Source organism: Stenella coeruleoalba (genome assembly GCF_951394435.1).
Source record: "Stenella coeruleoalba genome assembly, chromosome: 13".
NCBI lineage: Eukaryota > Metazoa > Chordata > Mammalia > Artiodactyla > Delphinidae > Stenella > Stenella coeruleoalba.
In genome coordinates this window covers 67,930,927-67,945,160 of record NC_137159.1, presented here as the reverse complement: position 1 = coordinate 67,945,160, position 14,234 = coordinate 67,930,927, and the positions used below count along the sequence as shown (strand labels likewise).

General features: G+C 50.8%; 1 protein-coding gene across 1 annotated transcript in view; it reads left to right on the top strand.

Annotated features, from left to right (window-relative positions):
* Nucleotides 1-14,234, top strand: part of PLB1 (phospholipase B1) — a 170,180-nt gene that overhangs the window by 108,132 nt on the left and 47,814 nt on the right. Inside the window, exons 21-29 of the mRNA XM_079940335.1 lie at nucleotides 313-356; nucleotides 3,574-3,682; nucleotides 6,874-6,925; nucleotides 7,269-7,349; nucleotides 8,542-8,607; nucleotides 8,961-9,061; nucleotides 11,063-11,144; nucleotides 13,801-13,905; nucleotides 14,016-14,111. Of these exons, the coding sequence (XP_079796461.1) occupies nucleotides 313-356; nucleotides 3,574-3,682; nucleotides 6,874-6,925; nucleotides 7,269-7,349; nucleotides 8,542-8,607; nucleotides 8,961-9,061; nucleotides 11,063-11,144; nucleotides 13,801-13,905; nucleotides 14,016-14,111 (736 nt within the window). The remainder of the gene's footprint in view (nucleotides 1-312; nucleotides 357-3,573; nucleotides 3,683-6,873; nucleotides 6,926-7,268; nucleotides 7,350-8,541; nucleotides 8,608-8,960; nucleotides 9,062-11,062; nucleotides 11,145-13,800; nucleotides 13,906-14,015; nucleotides 14,112-14,234) is intronic.

Sequence of the window (14,234 nt, the reverse complement as noted above, 5' to 3'; positions counted from 1 at the left end):
CGTTTCCCCTTTGGAAGATGGGGCTGAAGAGGCCCACTTAATTCCCCTGCCTCAAGGTCAAAGCTCAAAGTCAGCCATGACGGTTTAAGCCAGTTTTTTGTTTGGACGTTCTGGTTTGTGGGGCAAAGGAGAGAGAAGTTACTGTATTCTGGTTTTTCAGTTTTTATACAAAAATAATGAGGAAAGGGCAAGCCCCAAGCCCCCAGGGCGTTTCTCAGAAGGAGCAAGGTCTGTCTTGGTGGTGTCTGAGGTGTTTCAGCGTCGCTGGCCGTTTTAACCTTCATTTTCTTTCTTGTCCCCACGACGACGCAGCGCGGGCGGCGATCAGAACCTCAGCAGCGTCACCACCTTGCCCAGTAAGTACGCGCTCCCGGGGGTCCGGGGCGGGCTCGCCGCCGCCCTGCGCGTTTCTGCAGCTCCCCCTGGCGACGGCCGCGGGCTTGGCAGGGAAGGGTGGCAGGAGACAGCAGCGTTCGGCAGGGGGCGCTGCTTCCCCGACGCGGTCGCCCTGCTCTGTTGCTTGAGAGCGATTAAAGCTTTTTTTTTTTTTTTTTAAGAGAAATTGTATTTGTCCGAGGAAGGAAGAGAGTAAGAGGGAAAGAATGCTGAGGCCAACCCTTAGTGCAAGTTATTATTAAGAAATGATTGAAGAAGGAAATAAAGGAAACCCATGTTTGCTTTGCCTGTCATTCAGAGCAGAACACCTTTCGGGGAGGCGTTGATCTAGGCTTGGGCTGTATTACGCACCACTGCATACAAAGACGTTGAATTCCTGGTGTTGGTTTAGGAAACGCTGCTATTGCAGCAGTGATGATGAAATTACCTTGTTCAGGTTCTGCAAGCACAGCCATATTTGGGGTGCAACCTTTTCTTTAAATTACTTCATCAACAACCTGTTCGGAATGATTTTTTTTAAGCCTGACTACATTCTTTGAATGGTCTTATTCATCTTTTTATTCTCCTTAGTGCATGCACAGTGCTTGTTCTTAAAGTACGCGTACAAAAAAATGTTACAATTGAATTATTTTCCCTTAAAATCTTCTGGCTAACGATTTTGCCTGAGAGGAATTTAATCGGTCCCATTCTCATTTACTTTTCTCGTAATTATCCCTCTGTAATATATCTTTAGCAGCTAAGAAATTATTTGAGCTTTAAGTCACCAAGACTTTGATGATAAAGGTGGTTTGATCGCCACATGGGCAGAACTGGTTGGATTTCATGCGTGTTATCTGTTCTTGCTATTTGCAAATCCTGTTGATTTTAAGTAGGTACAGTTCTGTGGCACGAGTACTTCCCATCTTCCTTATTTCTAGGTCCACACACAAGAGCTAGGAATAAGCTCCGCCATCTCTAGGAGATGATTTGGGTTGCTTTTGCTTTTTTCTCTAAATATGTAATCGCTTTACTGAGATATAATTCACATAACATAGAATTCACCAATTTAAAGTACAATTCAATAGCTTTTAGTACATTCATACAGTTGTGCCACCATCACCCCATAAACTTTAGAACATTTTCATCACCCCCAGAAGAGACTCCGTAGCCACTAGTGGTCCCTCCCCATTTCTCCTGGGCTATGAGCTGGGCCAGCATACACAACTTGCTGGGCTCTCTGATTCCCATGCTATTGTGGTTGATAACATGATTGGAAATCATCTGACTCAAGATCTTTCACTAAAATGATTTATAAAATATTAAGACAGCGTCATCTGGGTGGACGCCCTGACACGCTTAGCCCAGCAGTGGAACATTGCCTGTTCAGACTTCCTTACCAGAGTTGTGAAGACAGATTGGCTGTAGGGACTGGATAATCCATGGAGAAATAATCACGTGGCAATGTGTTGGAAAACTTATGAGAACATAGGGTCAGAACAGAACCTCAGTTCAACTCCCTATTCAATGTAATCCAGCAAATACACCCATGCTGGGTGCTTGGGAAACAGGAGAATGAGGTGAGGTCCCTGCCCTGATGACATCACTGAAGTCTCTTTAGGGACACGTCTCCCTAAAGACAGACATGTGTACCAATAATTATAGCCATGTACAAAGTTTAGGGGAAAATAAATAAGAAGGTTGTTACCCTGCCTTTTGAAAGAGGGCTTTAAGAACTGGAATTCATCAGATAAGAAAAGGGGATTGAATGTTCCTGGCAGAGGTAACTGTGTGCACCAGCAAGTTCTTGTCCTGTCCAATGAGTAGTGCCTTCTGTGACATTCCTGATAGGTACCTAGCTAGCCAATGCTGGATGCTTCCAGTAATGGGGAGTCTGGGACAATCCCTTCCGTTTTCAGATAGCTCGAGTGATCTCGCAGCTCTTCCTTCTACTGAGTAGATCAGAGTAATTGCCATCCATTGGTACGATGTCCCCAGAGCCACAAGGAATGAGTTCAATCCATCTGTGTTGTGTAGGCCCTGTAGCAGTGCTTGGTTGGAGAGAGTGCTCTGCTGGATGGCATGATGCCTGAAAGTCCTGACTGACACCTAGCCAGTTCCTTTCCCACATCCTAGTGGATTGTAGGTCTGGGGAAAGTACCCTCTAACACGAGCTGAGAGATCAGGTTCTAGCCTAGGATTCTATTCTTAATAATGTATGACTTTTAACAGTTCTCCTAATCTTTCTGAACTTTAAGTTCTTCTTAATTCGGTGCATAAACATTTATTGAGCCCATGCGAGGCTCAGGGGTGTACACAGACCCTGTCTCAGGAGTTTTCAGCCAAGCTGGGGGGGATTGCAGAGTGAAAAGTGTAGCTCCAGCATGGTAAAGGCATTAGAATGTGTGAGATTGAAAAGATGAACCAAATCAGCGAGCAATTAGACTGACCAAGGTGGATGGTGGGAAGAGAGCCTAAAACTCAGAAATGAAAGAGGAGACATAAGTATAGAAATAAAAAGGATTATGAGAGAATACGTTGAACAGTTGTAGCCATACGATGGAATATTATTTGCCAGTAAAAAAGAATGAAGTACTGATACATGCTAAACGTGGATGAACATTGATAACTTGCTAAGTGAAGGAAGCCAGTCACAAGGGACGTGTTGTATTGTATGGTTCCGTTTATATGAATGTCCAGAATAAGCAAACCCACAGAGATAGAAGGTAGATTAGTGGTTGCCATGGGGCTGGAAGAAATGGGGAGGGACCACTAGTGGCTACGGAGTCTCTTCTGGGGGTGATGAAAATGTTCTGAAGTTTATGGGGTGATGGTGGCACAACTGTATGAATGTACTAAAAGCTATTGAATTGTACTTTAAATTGGTGAATTCTATGTTATGTGAATTATATCTCAGTAAAGCGATTACATATTTAGAGAAAAAAGCAAAGCGCCCGAGAGCAGCACCTTAACCAGACTGGCGTTTATCCAGCACTAATTCATCGAGCGCCCTTGTGTGCCGCACACGTGGTCCGGCATCAGCCTGCTGGACGTTTTGTTTTGGGGGCCAAGCGAACAGTAAGGGTGAGGGCTGTGGGGCGGGCGCTCTGCTTTGTCGCCAGCACCCCCTGGCACTTACCAAAGGAATCTGAAGATTGCCTTGGGGCAGTGATGACGAACATCTTTTCCTTATATTTCCAGACATCCTCCGGGAATTCAACCCTTCCCTGAAGGGTTTCTCTGTTGGCACTGGAAGACAAAACAGTCCTGGGGCCTTCCTAAACCAGGCCGTGGCAGGAGCCCGAGCTGAGTGAGCAGTGGAGCCTTGCGGGTGAACCACACGGGTCCCCGGGAACCTGGTCGGGGGCTTAGCCTAGACCAGGGTGTATGGCTAAAGGCTCCGGATTTGGTCCAGGGGGAGGATCTGAGGGTCAAAGGCTGGACTGGGCGGGCTCTCTTGGGGGTGTCCTCTGCTGTGGGACGCGGAAGCCTGCTGGCTCACCCACCAACCGTGCCCTCAGGAGCTAGTCAACGTTGATTCTGATGCCAGGTACATGCTTTGAGCAAATTCCTTTGCCTCGTCTGTAAGCCTGATGTTCACATAAGACGCAGCCGTAGGTGGACTCACGGAGCCCCAAGTCTCACCACTCTGTCAATGCTCCGTCTTGCGTGTCACCTTCTCCCTCTTCCTCAGACTTGCTTTTCAGGAGGCTTTTTCAGGCTCCATGCTTTGCATCCTTCCTGGTTCATGGGAAGAGCACCAGTCCTGGGGCCAGCGGGAGTGGGGGAGTGTCTGAGTCTGAGCCCTGGTTTCTCCCCTGGCCTCTCTAAGCCTAGCCTCTAAGAGATGGGGCTGAACCTCTCCCATGGGCCGGCTGGGAGGCTCAATGCCGTGTTTTTCGGTGTGTTTTTTTACACATCTTTTATTTCTTTAATGTTGTATCTATCTGTTTATTTATTGGCTGCGTTGGGTCTTCGTTGCTGTGCATGGGCTTTCTCTAGTTGCGGCGAGCGGGAGCTACTCTTGGTTGCAGTGTACGGGTTTCTCATTGCGGTGGCTTCTCTTGTCGTGGAGCACGGGCTCTAGGCCTGCAGGCTTCCGTAGTTGTGGCACAAGGGCTCAGTAGTTGTGGCACACGGGCTCTAGAGCGCAGGCTCAGTAGTGGTGGCGCATGGGCTTAGTTGCTCTGCGGCATGTGGGATCCTCCCGGACCAGGGCTCGAACCCGTGTCCCCTGCATTGGCAGGCAGATTCTTAACCACTGCGCCACCAGGGAAGCCCTCAGTGCCATGCTGAAAGTGAAAGTTCTGGTGAGCTGTAAATAGCACAGACAGGGTGGTGGTCCCAGCAACAGTGCAGCAGGGCTGCAGGACCCACCTGGGGTAAACTGTTAGCGAGCAACAGGACCACTGAGTCATGGTCCAGGGGCACTGGATGGAGGGTTCCAGAGAGCGGGGTCAGCTTTCCTGGGTCCTACAGCTCCATTTCTCCCCACCATCCCAGAACCCTGAGTACTTCTTTGGGTTTGCTGCCAGTCAGAGAACCAGTGAGTGCCACATCCAATGTAGGAAAAATAAATGGAAAGGTCCTTTTTGTTTCTTAGTCCTCTATTTCTTCCAGAACAATCACGAACTTTACTATGTAGTTCCTAGGGATTCCTATGTTTAGGTTCCTAGATCCCCGACATCATTCTCCCAGCTCTCAACACCATCCTGAATCTACGAGTCCCTGACTAGAGTAAATCTTATTTATTCAGGACAGGAAAGGGGACAGATTATCTGAAGCAGAGATCATACGAAACCTAATAGGTTTTATAATGAATTCGGTGGCTTCATTTTCCTTTTGGTGGGGCGGGGGTGAAAGGCTACAGATTTACTGCTTAAAATTTTAGGCTTACGTTAATATTACCTTAATCTTGCTTTTTTCCAAGCCTATTTCAGCTGGTGGTGTAAGAGGAGAGGCAGTTCTAAGCATGATTAGGTCAGGAAGGCATCCAAGAATGAAAGCTTAGCTGAAAGCATAAATGTAATGAAAAATGGAGTGTGATTCACATGGCCCCGGATTTCTTCCCTGATTTCCCCAAGGCCTTGGGGCTCGTTCGTGTGAGTCATTTATTTGTCCAAGCATGTCCTGTGTTGTAGGGGAGAGTTGGGGATTATTATTCCAGATTATTATTACTATTCCCATTACAGATGAAGAACCTGTAGCCCAGAGAGATGAAGTGGCCTGAACAAATGCCTTATCTCGACCACGTGGTCTGTCATCTTTGTGCCTCCAGGCTTTACCACAGGTCCACTAATGACCCTTCATGTGTATATAGCCGTGTGCAGTTACATAGTACCCTCACGTTTGTTATCTCTTGTGTTCTAAACAGTAACTGTGAGATGGACAGAGCAGAGGCTCAGATGCCCATGTTTTCTGAAGGATGATCTTGAGGCTCAGAGCGGCCAAGTAATCATCCAAAACTCTGGTCCGTAGAAAGAACAGCAGCCCTGCTAACTTCAGAGCGATAGATGAGGAAACTGAGGCTCAGAGAGGTGAAGGGGTTTACCCAGAGTCTCCACCCAGGTGATCTGATACCTAGCCTATTATGACTAAGAGCAGGCCAGTTGGGCTAATACTTAAGAGAGGAAGAGGGTGACAACTAATGTTTCCTGCTGAGTCCTGTGCCAGGGACTTTAGTGATGGTGATGGTGGTGATGGTGACGATGGTAGAAATAATTCAATGGGTTGTTTCTAATATGGATGTTTACCGTGTGCTCTTTTAAGTTCTTTCTGGGCACCTTATTTAATTCACCCAACATCTCTGTGAAGAAGGTATGCTTGTCATCCCCATCTTCCAAAGGAAGAAACTGAAGGTTTGCAAGGTTAAGTACTTTGCCGAGGTCTCACAGCTGGTCAGGGGTGGAAGCAGGATTCAAACCCATATGCTGCCTGGCACCAGGAGTGGCTCTTACCCCACGGGGCTGCTTGGCTCGTCTCTACTAAGACCCATTAAGATGGGGGGGGGGCGGTTATCTCCTATCTTTTGGATGAGAATTTAAGTCACATTCCCACAGTTAGCAAGAGGCAACTAAATGTCACACCCAGGTGTGTCTGACTCAACCATGTCACGTTGAAAGTGAGGGCACCCTTGCGGCTGAGGTCATGGCACCTGCAGAGATAGCCATGTGTGGCATGGAACACTCATAGGCAGCCCTCTGTTTGTCTTGAATGAGCCTGGCTTGGAAGAGAAAGAAAACTATGAACTCCAATACGCCAATCAGAAAACAGTCCCGCTAACAGTCACCCCCTCATATGTAGGGTGCTCTGCCCTTCCCAAGGCACACTCACGACTCCCACCCCCAGCAGAGACTGAGTGGGGAAGGAGCTGTGTGACAGGGCATGGTCTTCAGTCCAGTTTTCCTGCTACATATTCCCGATTTCTCTGCTAAGTCCCCTCCCGACCCGAGCTTCACAGCCCCCGCTGGTCACATGACTTCTTCCTGTGTGTGCCTGCAGGGATTTACCTGTTCAGGCCAGGAGGCTGGTGGATCTGATGAAGAATTACGAGGTAAGTCTAGGGGAGGTGGCACCTGAGACCACTTGAGGTAGGATGCCCAGAGGAGGGAGTGGGTGGGAGGATCATAGAGACAGAGAGGGTCAGCTCTGGGGTGGGGGTGGGGGGGACAAGGCACATGGGAATCCAGAGAGGCCACCTTTAAAACAACAACAAATGATTTAGCATCTGTGACCTCTGACCTCAGGACCCACAAACCAAAGAGCAGAAATGATTAATGTCCCCACTAAACCCTCCTGTGTGTGAGGACCCATCCCTACAGCATTCAGCTCTTTGTATTTTCCTGGACTTGACTCTGGAGCAAGGCTTTTACTTGTTTGTTTCCTGTTCATTTCAGGATATAAATTTTCAGGAAGATTGGAAGATAATAACCCTGTTTATAGGAGGCAACGACCTCTGTAATGTCTGCAAAGACCCGGTAGGTCTCCAGGCCCTCACCCAGGACTCCTCTGGGAAGGATTTCCACCCCGGGTCGCTGGAGCAGTGCAGCTGGGTTGGGACTCGGCTGGCAGTCGGGCATGGACCCAGCCTGGGCAGTGTATCCGGGGCCACACAGAAACCGAAACACAGGCTCTGTCTGTGATGAACTCACACTGCCAGGGCAGGGAGGTACAGACAACTCACCATCCTGAGGTGTTTCTAGAGCTGGTCTGGGGTCAGAACTGCCGTGGGATTTGGGGGGCTGGGGGAGGGAGGGGCGGCGTCAGAGGTTTACAGAGAGCAGGAGACTTTCCAGCTGGGCCAGACACATGAGAAGCTTTGTCGGTGGTGGGTCTAGCTGTGGCCTGGGAGCACCTGTCCCAAGGGGTGACCCTGCCCGCCAGACCCCTCAAGGCCTGTCTTCCTGGCATCAAAGTCACCAGGGTCTGGGGGTTTCAAGCTACAATGCGAAGGGCCCACAGTGGGGCCTGGGGGCTGCTGGCTGCCAGGGTGGGGCGGGACGGGAGGTGGGGCGGGACGGGAGGTGGGACCATGGGTCCCTCCCCCACTTCCCTTGAGGCTTTGATCCATTTGGTAGAGCAGGCTCTTGGCTAAATTTCATTCAGACACTGGGTTCCACTGCTCTTTTAAAAAGTTTGAAGACCACAAGTATCGAGATCAGGGGAAATCACCATTAAAATGTATTTATGCTTGGTGGGGGGGTTTGCAGGACCCTCTTCCCCTCTCATAATCTCCTTACGTGATTTGATCGAGCTTTCGCTTCCCAGGCACTTGAGGTTCCATCAGAAGTGATCAGCCCCTAGGACCAAACAGTGTTCAAGCTGTAGGAGATCTTAGAGGTCCCCTGCTCCAACACCCCAGTTTAGAGGGGCCCAGAGGTGTGATGTGCTGTGGCGAAGGCCCCACATCTAGTTGACGTGAAGTGGATCCAGAGCTTTCCGTAGCTCCATGCAGAAGAAAGAGTGTTTCCCTGAGGGTCACAGCCTTCACCTCAAGCCTGAGGACTGTGGGGTGAGGGTGGAGGCGAGGGCCCCAAAAGATAGCCTGTGTTTCAGTGTTGCCCATTCTGCCTGAAATACAGGGAGGAGGGGACCCAGGAGAGGAAGTGGTCCTGGTCTACCGAGAGGTGGGGCGATGAATGGGGTTAGAGACATTTCCTCTTCCTGCAGGTCCGCTATTCTCCACAGAAGTTCGTGGACAACATCGGGAAGGCTCTGGATATCCTCCATGCCGAGGTACAGAGGCCAGGCCACACGGCCTCTGGGCAGCTCAGCCGCAGGCTTCCTCCTTGGGCCTCAGTCTTAGCCTGGAGGCAGCTCTGGCTTCCTGCGGAGACCTCCCTGCCAGGTCCGCTTCTCCTGGAGACCAGCGCAGACCGTGCTGTCAGTCCTGGCCCCAGCAGCCTGAACATATGCGTCAACAGGGAGCTGGGGGTGGCGGGGGGGGGAGAGGGGTGAAGGCTGTGGCTGGGGCCAGATGAAAGGCCACAGACCTGAAACCCAGCAGGAGACACCGGCCCCAGCCCCAGGTGAGAGGCTGGAGCAGCCTGGCCTCGATCCTCTTGGGGACGGACCTTGCCTTTGCTCAGGTGCCTCGGGCGTTTGTGAACCTGGTAAAGATCCTGGAGATCATCAGCCTGAGGGAGCTGTACCAGGAGAAGAATGTCAGCTGCCCGCGGCTGGTCCTCCGGTGAGTTGGAAGTTCTCCCCCTATTCCTGAAAAAGCCATGGGACCCTCAGCAGAGAGTGACTCTGGTTAGTTAGAAAAACCAAGGGCAGGAGTGTGAGGAGTGCTAAGACCCCGTGGTCTAGCCTGGAGGAGACATCCCAGGACAGCCTTCCCGTACCCTCGGAGTTCATGCGTTTGCAACCCAATAGCTGCTATTGCCAGACAGCTCAGGACACCCTTCGGTCCTCCAGGGAGGGAAGAAGAAAACGTGACGGATGGAACGAGCCTCTGTGGGCCAGTCTCACTGGCCACCGATAGGGCCTCCTTCTAAGTGTGCCCTGCCCCCTCCCAGAGGCCCAGCTCCAGGACAGAAGGGGCCTCTGTTCAGCATGGGTGCTCCAGGCTGGGCATTCAAAAAGATAGGGCTATTGTCACTTTCTAAAAGACAGGGTGGTCAAGTCAGAATCAGCATGGTCTAGAGGACGGTCTTATCCCCCGCCAGCAAGAGCCCGAGCCCTGGCCCCGAGAGGCCGCCTTCATGCCCAGCCTTCAGAGCCAAAGATGGCTCCCCTGCTAATGTTACCCAGGAGCCTCAGGAATAAGACGTCCCTCTACCCCAAGCGTGAACCGTTCCTTCCTGCAAGGTCGCCTCCGGACCATTAGCCCAGATCACAGTGGCTGTGCCCCCCACCCCCTTTCTCCCTTCCCCAGCTCTGTAGAGGCCTCCACCACTGCCCTGAGCGCATCACGGGATAATGGCCCGTGTGCCTCTCTCCCCCAAGCCCTGAACTCTGTGTCCGAGTCACTGCCAGCACGGTGTAGGGGCTCTGTGGCTGTTTGCTGAATGACTGAATGAATAATTCACAAGGGCCAGATTTGCTCTGGGAAGTGAAGGGGTATCTGGGCTGTTCCCTGGAGATCCATGCCAAACCAGCCCTGGGGGCCTTGACTGACAGGTCCCCTGCGGAAGGCCTGGGGATGCTGTGGGCAGCGGGAGGATGGCTGCAGGGTGACACATGCCTGTTAGCACAGCTGGTGTCAGGCGTGCTATTTTCGGCTGCTGACTCATCCCCTACTCCCACTCTCTCCAGTCACTGGGCCCCACGGGGGGTTCAGCTTGTTCATTCCGTTTCAGAGCAGCTCACCCAAAAGTCTCTGGCTGCCCATCACTGCAAGGTCTTTAGACAATTAAAGGTAAAGTTTCAGAGTCCAACCTGGAATGGCCAAGTCCCTGGCTGTGGCGTTAGGAAGACTCAGGGCCGCCTTGTCCTGCCACCTCTCCAGTGCCCCGCACTCCCTGGCTCTCAGCTGTCCTGCCTCAGTGGCTGTGCTTTCCTTGGTGTCCCTGAGTCTACGCTGAGCCATCCTCACTATTATCACCTCCTCCCCCTGGACCAAAAGCCCAAATCTGCAGGTTGGCTAGTCAGGGCAGAGGTGTGGACTGGACAGAAGCAGCTCAACTAGGGATTAAGAGCTCAGGTTCAGACCAGGCAGACTTGAGTTCAAGTCCTGGCTCCCCCACTCAGCATCCGTGTGACCTTGAGAAACTACTTAACCATGCTGAACCTCAGTTTTCTCATCTATAAGATGGGGATGATGAAAATACATCTTCTAGAATTGCTAAGAGGATTAACCAAGTGAATACCCATAAAGCTCTTCGCACAGTAAACATTCAGTGTGTGTTAGCGTTGTTATTATTGTTGTCACTGTTATTTAAAGGAGGCATGCCTCATCTGTACCACACTGTTATCGAGCATTCATAAGGTAACGCAGCTCCGTAAAAGTCACTCCTGCAGGTGTCAGACGATGTAACTACTTCATTTTCACGGGCAAATCCAGGTCTGGGAAATTTTCTTCACTTCCATCTGGTACAGTTGACAGGTTAGCCAGCCAGGGCCCTGTTAGCACAGGCTTCTGGTACCTCCGAGTTAAATATATTCTGAATCTCAAGCCAACGCTTCTGCATCGTGCACTCAGCCGGGGGTCCTGGTGGATGGGGCATCTCTTTGGTTTGGCCTGCAGGAAACTGTGTCCCTGTGTCTTGAAGTTTGATGATAACTCAACAGAACTTGCCTCCCTCATCAAAGTGAACAAGAAGTATCAGGTAAGCCGGGAAAGGGTTCCAAGACTGCACAGCAACTGCTGTGTGGTTTCATCCCTCTGCTTAGAAAACCAACAGACACTTAGGTTATGTTGACCCCGACTGTGTGTGACGTTACCACTGACCAGTTTGCAGATTTTAATACTTCCCCCTGCCCCCCGCCGCAAGACAGCAGGTTCAATGTATTTGATTCAAGTTACAGAGCCGAGTCACTGAACACACGTCACCAAATCTCAGTTCCCGGCCTTACACGAAAATGAGTATTTCCAATTGTCCACGGAGAATGAGTATGAGGCTCTGACTCCTGGGGACGGGGTTGGGGGAACTCTTGCCGCCCAAGAGAGTCTGGAGGATTCAGTGAGAGAACATGCATTCCCTCTGCCCTCCCCTTCGGGGGGGAACAGGTGTTATTGGGGTGCACAGGGAGAAAGAAAGTCAGCAGATGCTCTCCCAACATCCTGTGGGGTGTTCCTTTTAGGCCTTCCTCCATCAAATCTTTGACCAGAGCAGCTGACTCCCTTGACTTTCTTGAGTTCTCCCCCAAATAATCATCCAGTCACTCGAGAGAGCAGTGGTAGTCTCCCAGCTCTTCTGAAGGGGGCTGCAGACAGCTTCCAGGGTGCATCCATCCTTCAAGTCCATGGACTCCCTGGAGCAGAACCCTTCCCTGCAGCCTCTTTCAAGGCAGCCGTATCTGCCAGCAGTGTCAGGGCTCAGGGGAATGAACCTCTGTTCATCGTCCTCTGAGGCCATCCCCCAGCCCTGTGGGTGACTCCCCAGCTGCACTTCCTTCTGCCGTGAGCAGGTGCCTCTGTCTCAGGTGAGGAAGCCCATGCCTCACCAGGAGAGGGAAGGCAGCCGAGGTTATGGCCACGAAAGCAGACCTTTTCCAGGTGCGGTTTGGGTGCAAGCAACAAGCGCTTATGCGATTCTGGTTAATTTATTATTTATTATTAATCCAGATGTATTATTTAAGCAGAATGCCTGGAAGAGCTAAGGTCAGAGGCCAAGCCACCAGAAATGGCAAGTCTTGGAATTCTAGGAGCCAAGCCATGAGAATAAAAGTCAGGCCAAGGAACTAGTCCAGTGGAGACACCCTGGACACCACTGTCACTGCTCTTCTAGGACCTGGATGCAGCTGCCACCCCCAGCAGAATGGATTCTGTGCTGTCCCTCTGCCTTTCTATCGCTAGCTTCCAAACCAAAGCCTGAAGCGGGAGCATCTACTGGGGGACACGTGGGCACGTGTGAAGGGCATTGGGAAAGCCAGCATCTGGGTTTCTCACCTTCTGCAGTGCAAGTCAGGCTGGTCTTCACACAGTGGATTTTTTTTTTTTTTTAATATAGGAAGTGGGTCCAGATGCTGGGCAACTAAAGAGAAGGAGGACTATTCACAAAAATGGCCTTCACTGACCTCTGTAGATTGGCCAGCTGTTGTTCCCAGGTCTGATCTTGGTTACCATGGAGACCCTGATCTAGCATCCTGGACAAGCTCACAGCTCAGCCACATGACGCCGTCATGCCCTCTCTCTGAATCCTCTGACTCTCTACTTCCTGCTGAAGCTATCATTCCATCCTTCTCCTTGGAGGTGCTCATTGCTGTTAATAACCACCGTGTGCTAGGCATTCTCCACACTATTTCCTTTATTTCTCAAGAGGTGCGAGGCTCCACTGTGAGCCATTATGGCTGGCCCACGGAGGCACTAGCAGCCCTGAAAGGGACTTAGGGATGGCCCAGGCCTCGGTGAACATCCTCCACTTACAGATGAGGAAATAGAGGTCCAGAGAGGGAAAGCATCTTGCTGAAAGTCACACACCTAGTTAGCGGTATTGCACCTTCTGCCTTCCTCAAGGCTCTGCGTGTAACTGGAAGAGACTCCCCCCAGGAGGTCAGAGGTGAGGTATCCCCAGCATGTGGACTCTTTTTCTGGCTGACCCTGGAAAAAGACGGTGTTCTTGATGTCATGATGTCTTCTGAAGTGACTGCTGTAATGTTCTGGGTGTGGAAGCCTGACTTCCCCCCCCAGCCAAGGTCCTGGTCCAAATGATGGAAACCCGGCAAGCAGTGAAATGGCAGAGTCCGGGAGAAGTGGGAGCCAGAACTGGGGTAACTCGTCCTTCTGGAACTGAGCCCAGGTGGAAACTATGAAAGTAACAGCTCTGTTACCTCCTAGACGGATCTGAGAATCTCAAGTGTGCACACACAGGAGCACACGTGCTCACACTCACTTCATGCGTGAGTGATATAAATAGGCATTAAACGTCATTGTTGATTCACCTTTGATTTTCTGAACACATGTAGGACAGAGATAAATGTAAGTGTTCTCCAAAAAAGTCATTTAATCAAATTTGTACTCACCCCACTTCCACCCTAGTCTTTAATCAGAAGCTTTAAAAGAGGATCAAACTGATGGACTTGGATTTTTCTTTTTTCCCAGCCTAGGTCAAATAGATGCAAAGGCAGCAGAGGTTAGGGGCAGGGGTTGAGATAAAGCCTGATCTGAAAAGTAGCTGGCTCCTGCCTGATCAGTTGGGATTTTGCTGCAGGTTGATTTCACTCAAAAGTCAGACTGTTTAATTCTGCAGTGGAGAAAGAGTTCCCAAAGACCGGGCAGATGCAGAGAGAGTCTCCTGACCCCTGTCCCCCTTCCTCCTGCAGGAGGGGACTCACCAGCTGGTCGAGAGTGGGCGATATGACACAAGGGAAGATTTTACAGTGGTCGTGCAGCCGTTCTTTGAAAACGTGGCGATGCCAAAGACCCCGGTAGGGCCTCATGTATAAGCGGGAGCCACAGGTGTGCCCAGCTGTCTGAGCACCATTTGTGTTATGCGACGTCCCTATAACACAGCCCCTCTATTCTGTCCTGTGACCAGGAGGGGTTGCCTGACAGCTCTTTCTTCGCTCCTGACTGTTTCCACTTCAGTAGAAAGGCTCATGCCCGCGCAGCCCAGGCCCTGTGGAACAACATGGTAAGAGGACCGAGGTAGGAAAAATTATTCTCCTTCTGATAGGAAAAAGATTCCAGGAAGCTTTCAGAGGCCCATCACTCAGGCTGTGTGATTCCCTGCACAGCGATGACGATAAAGCCCATG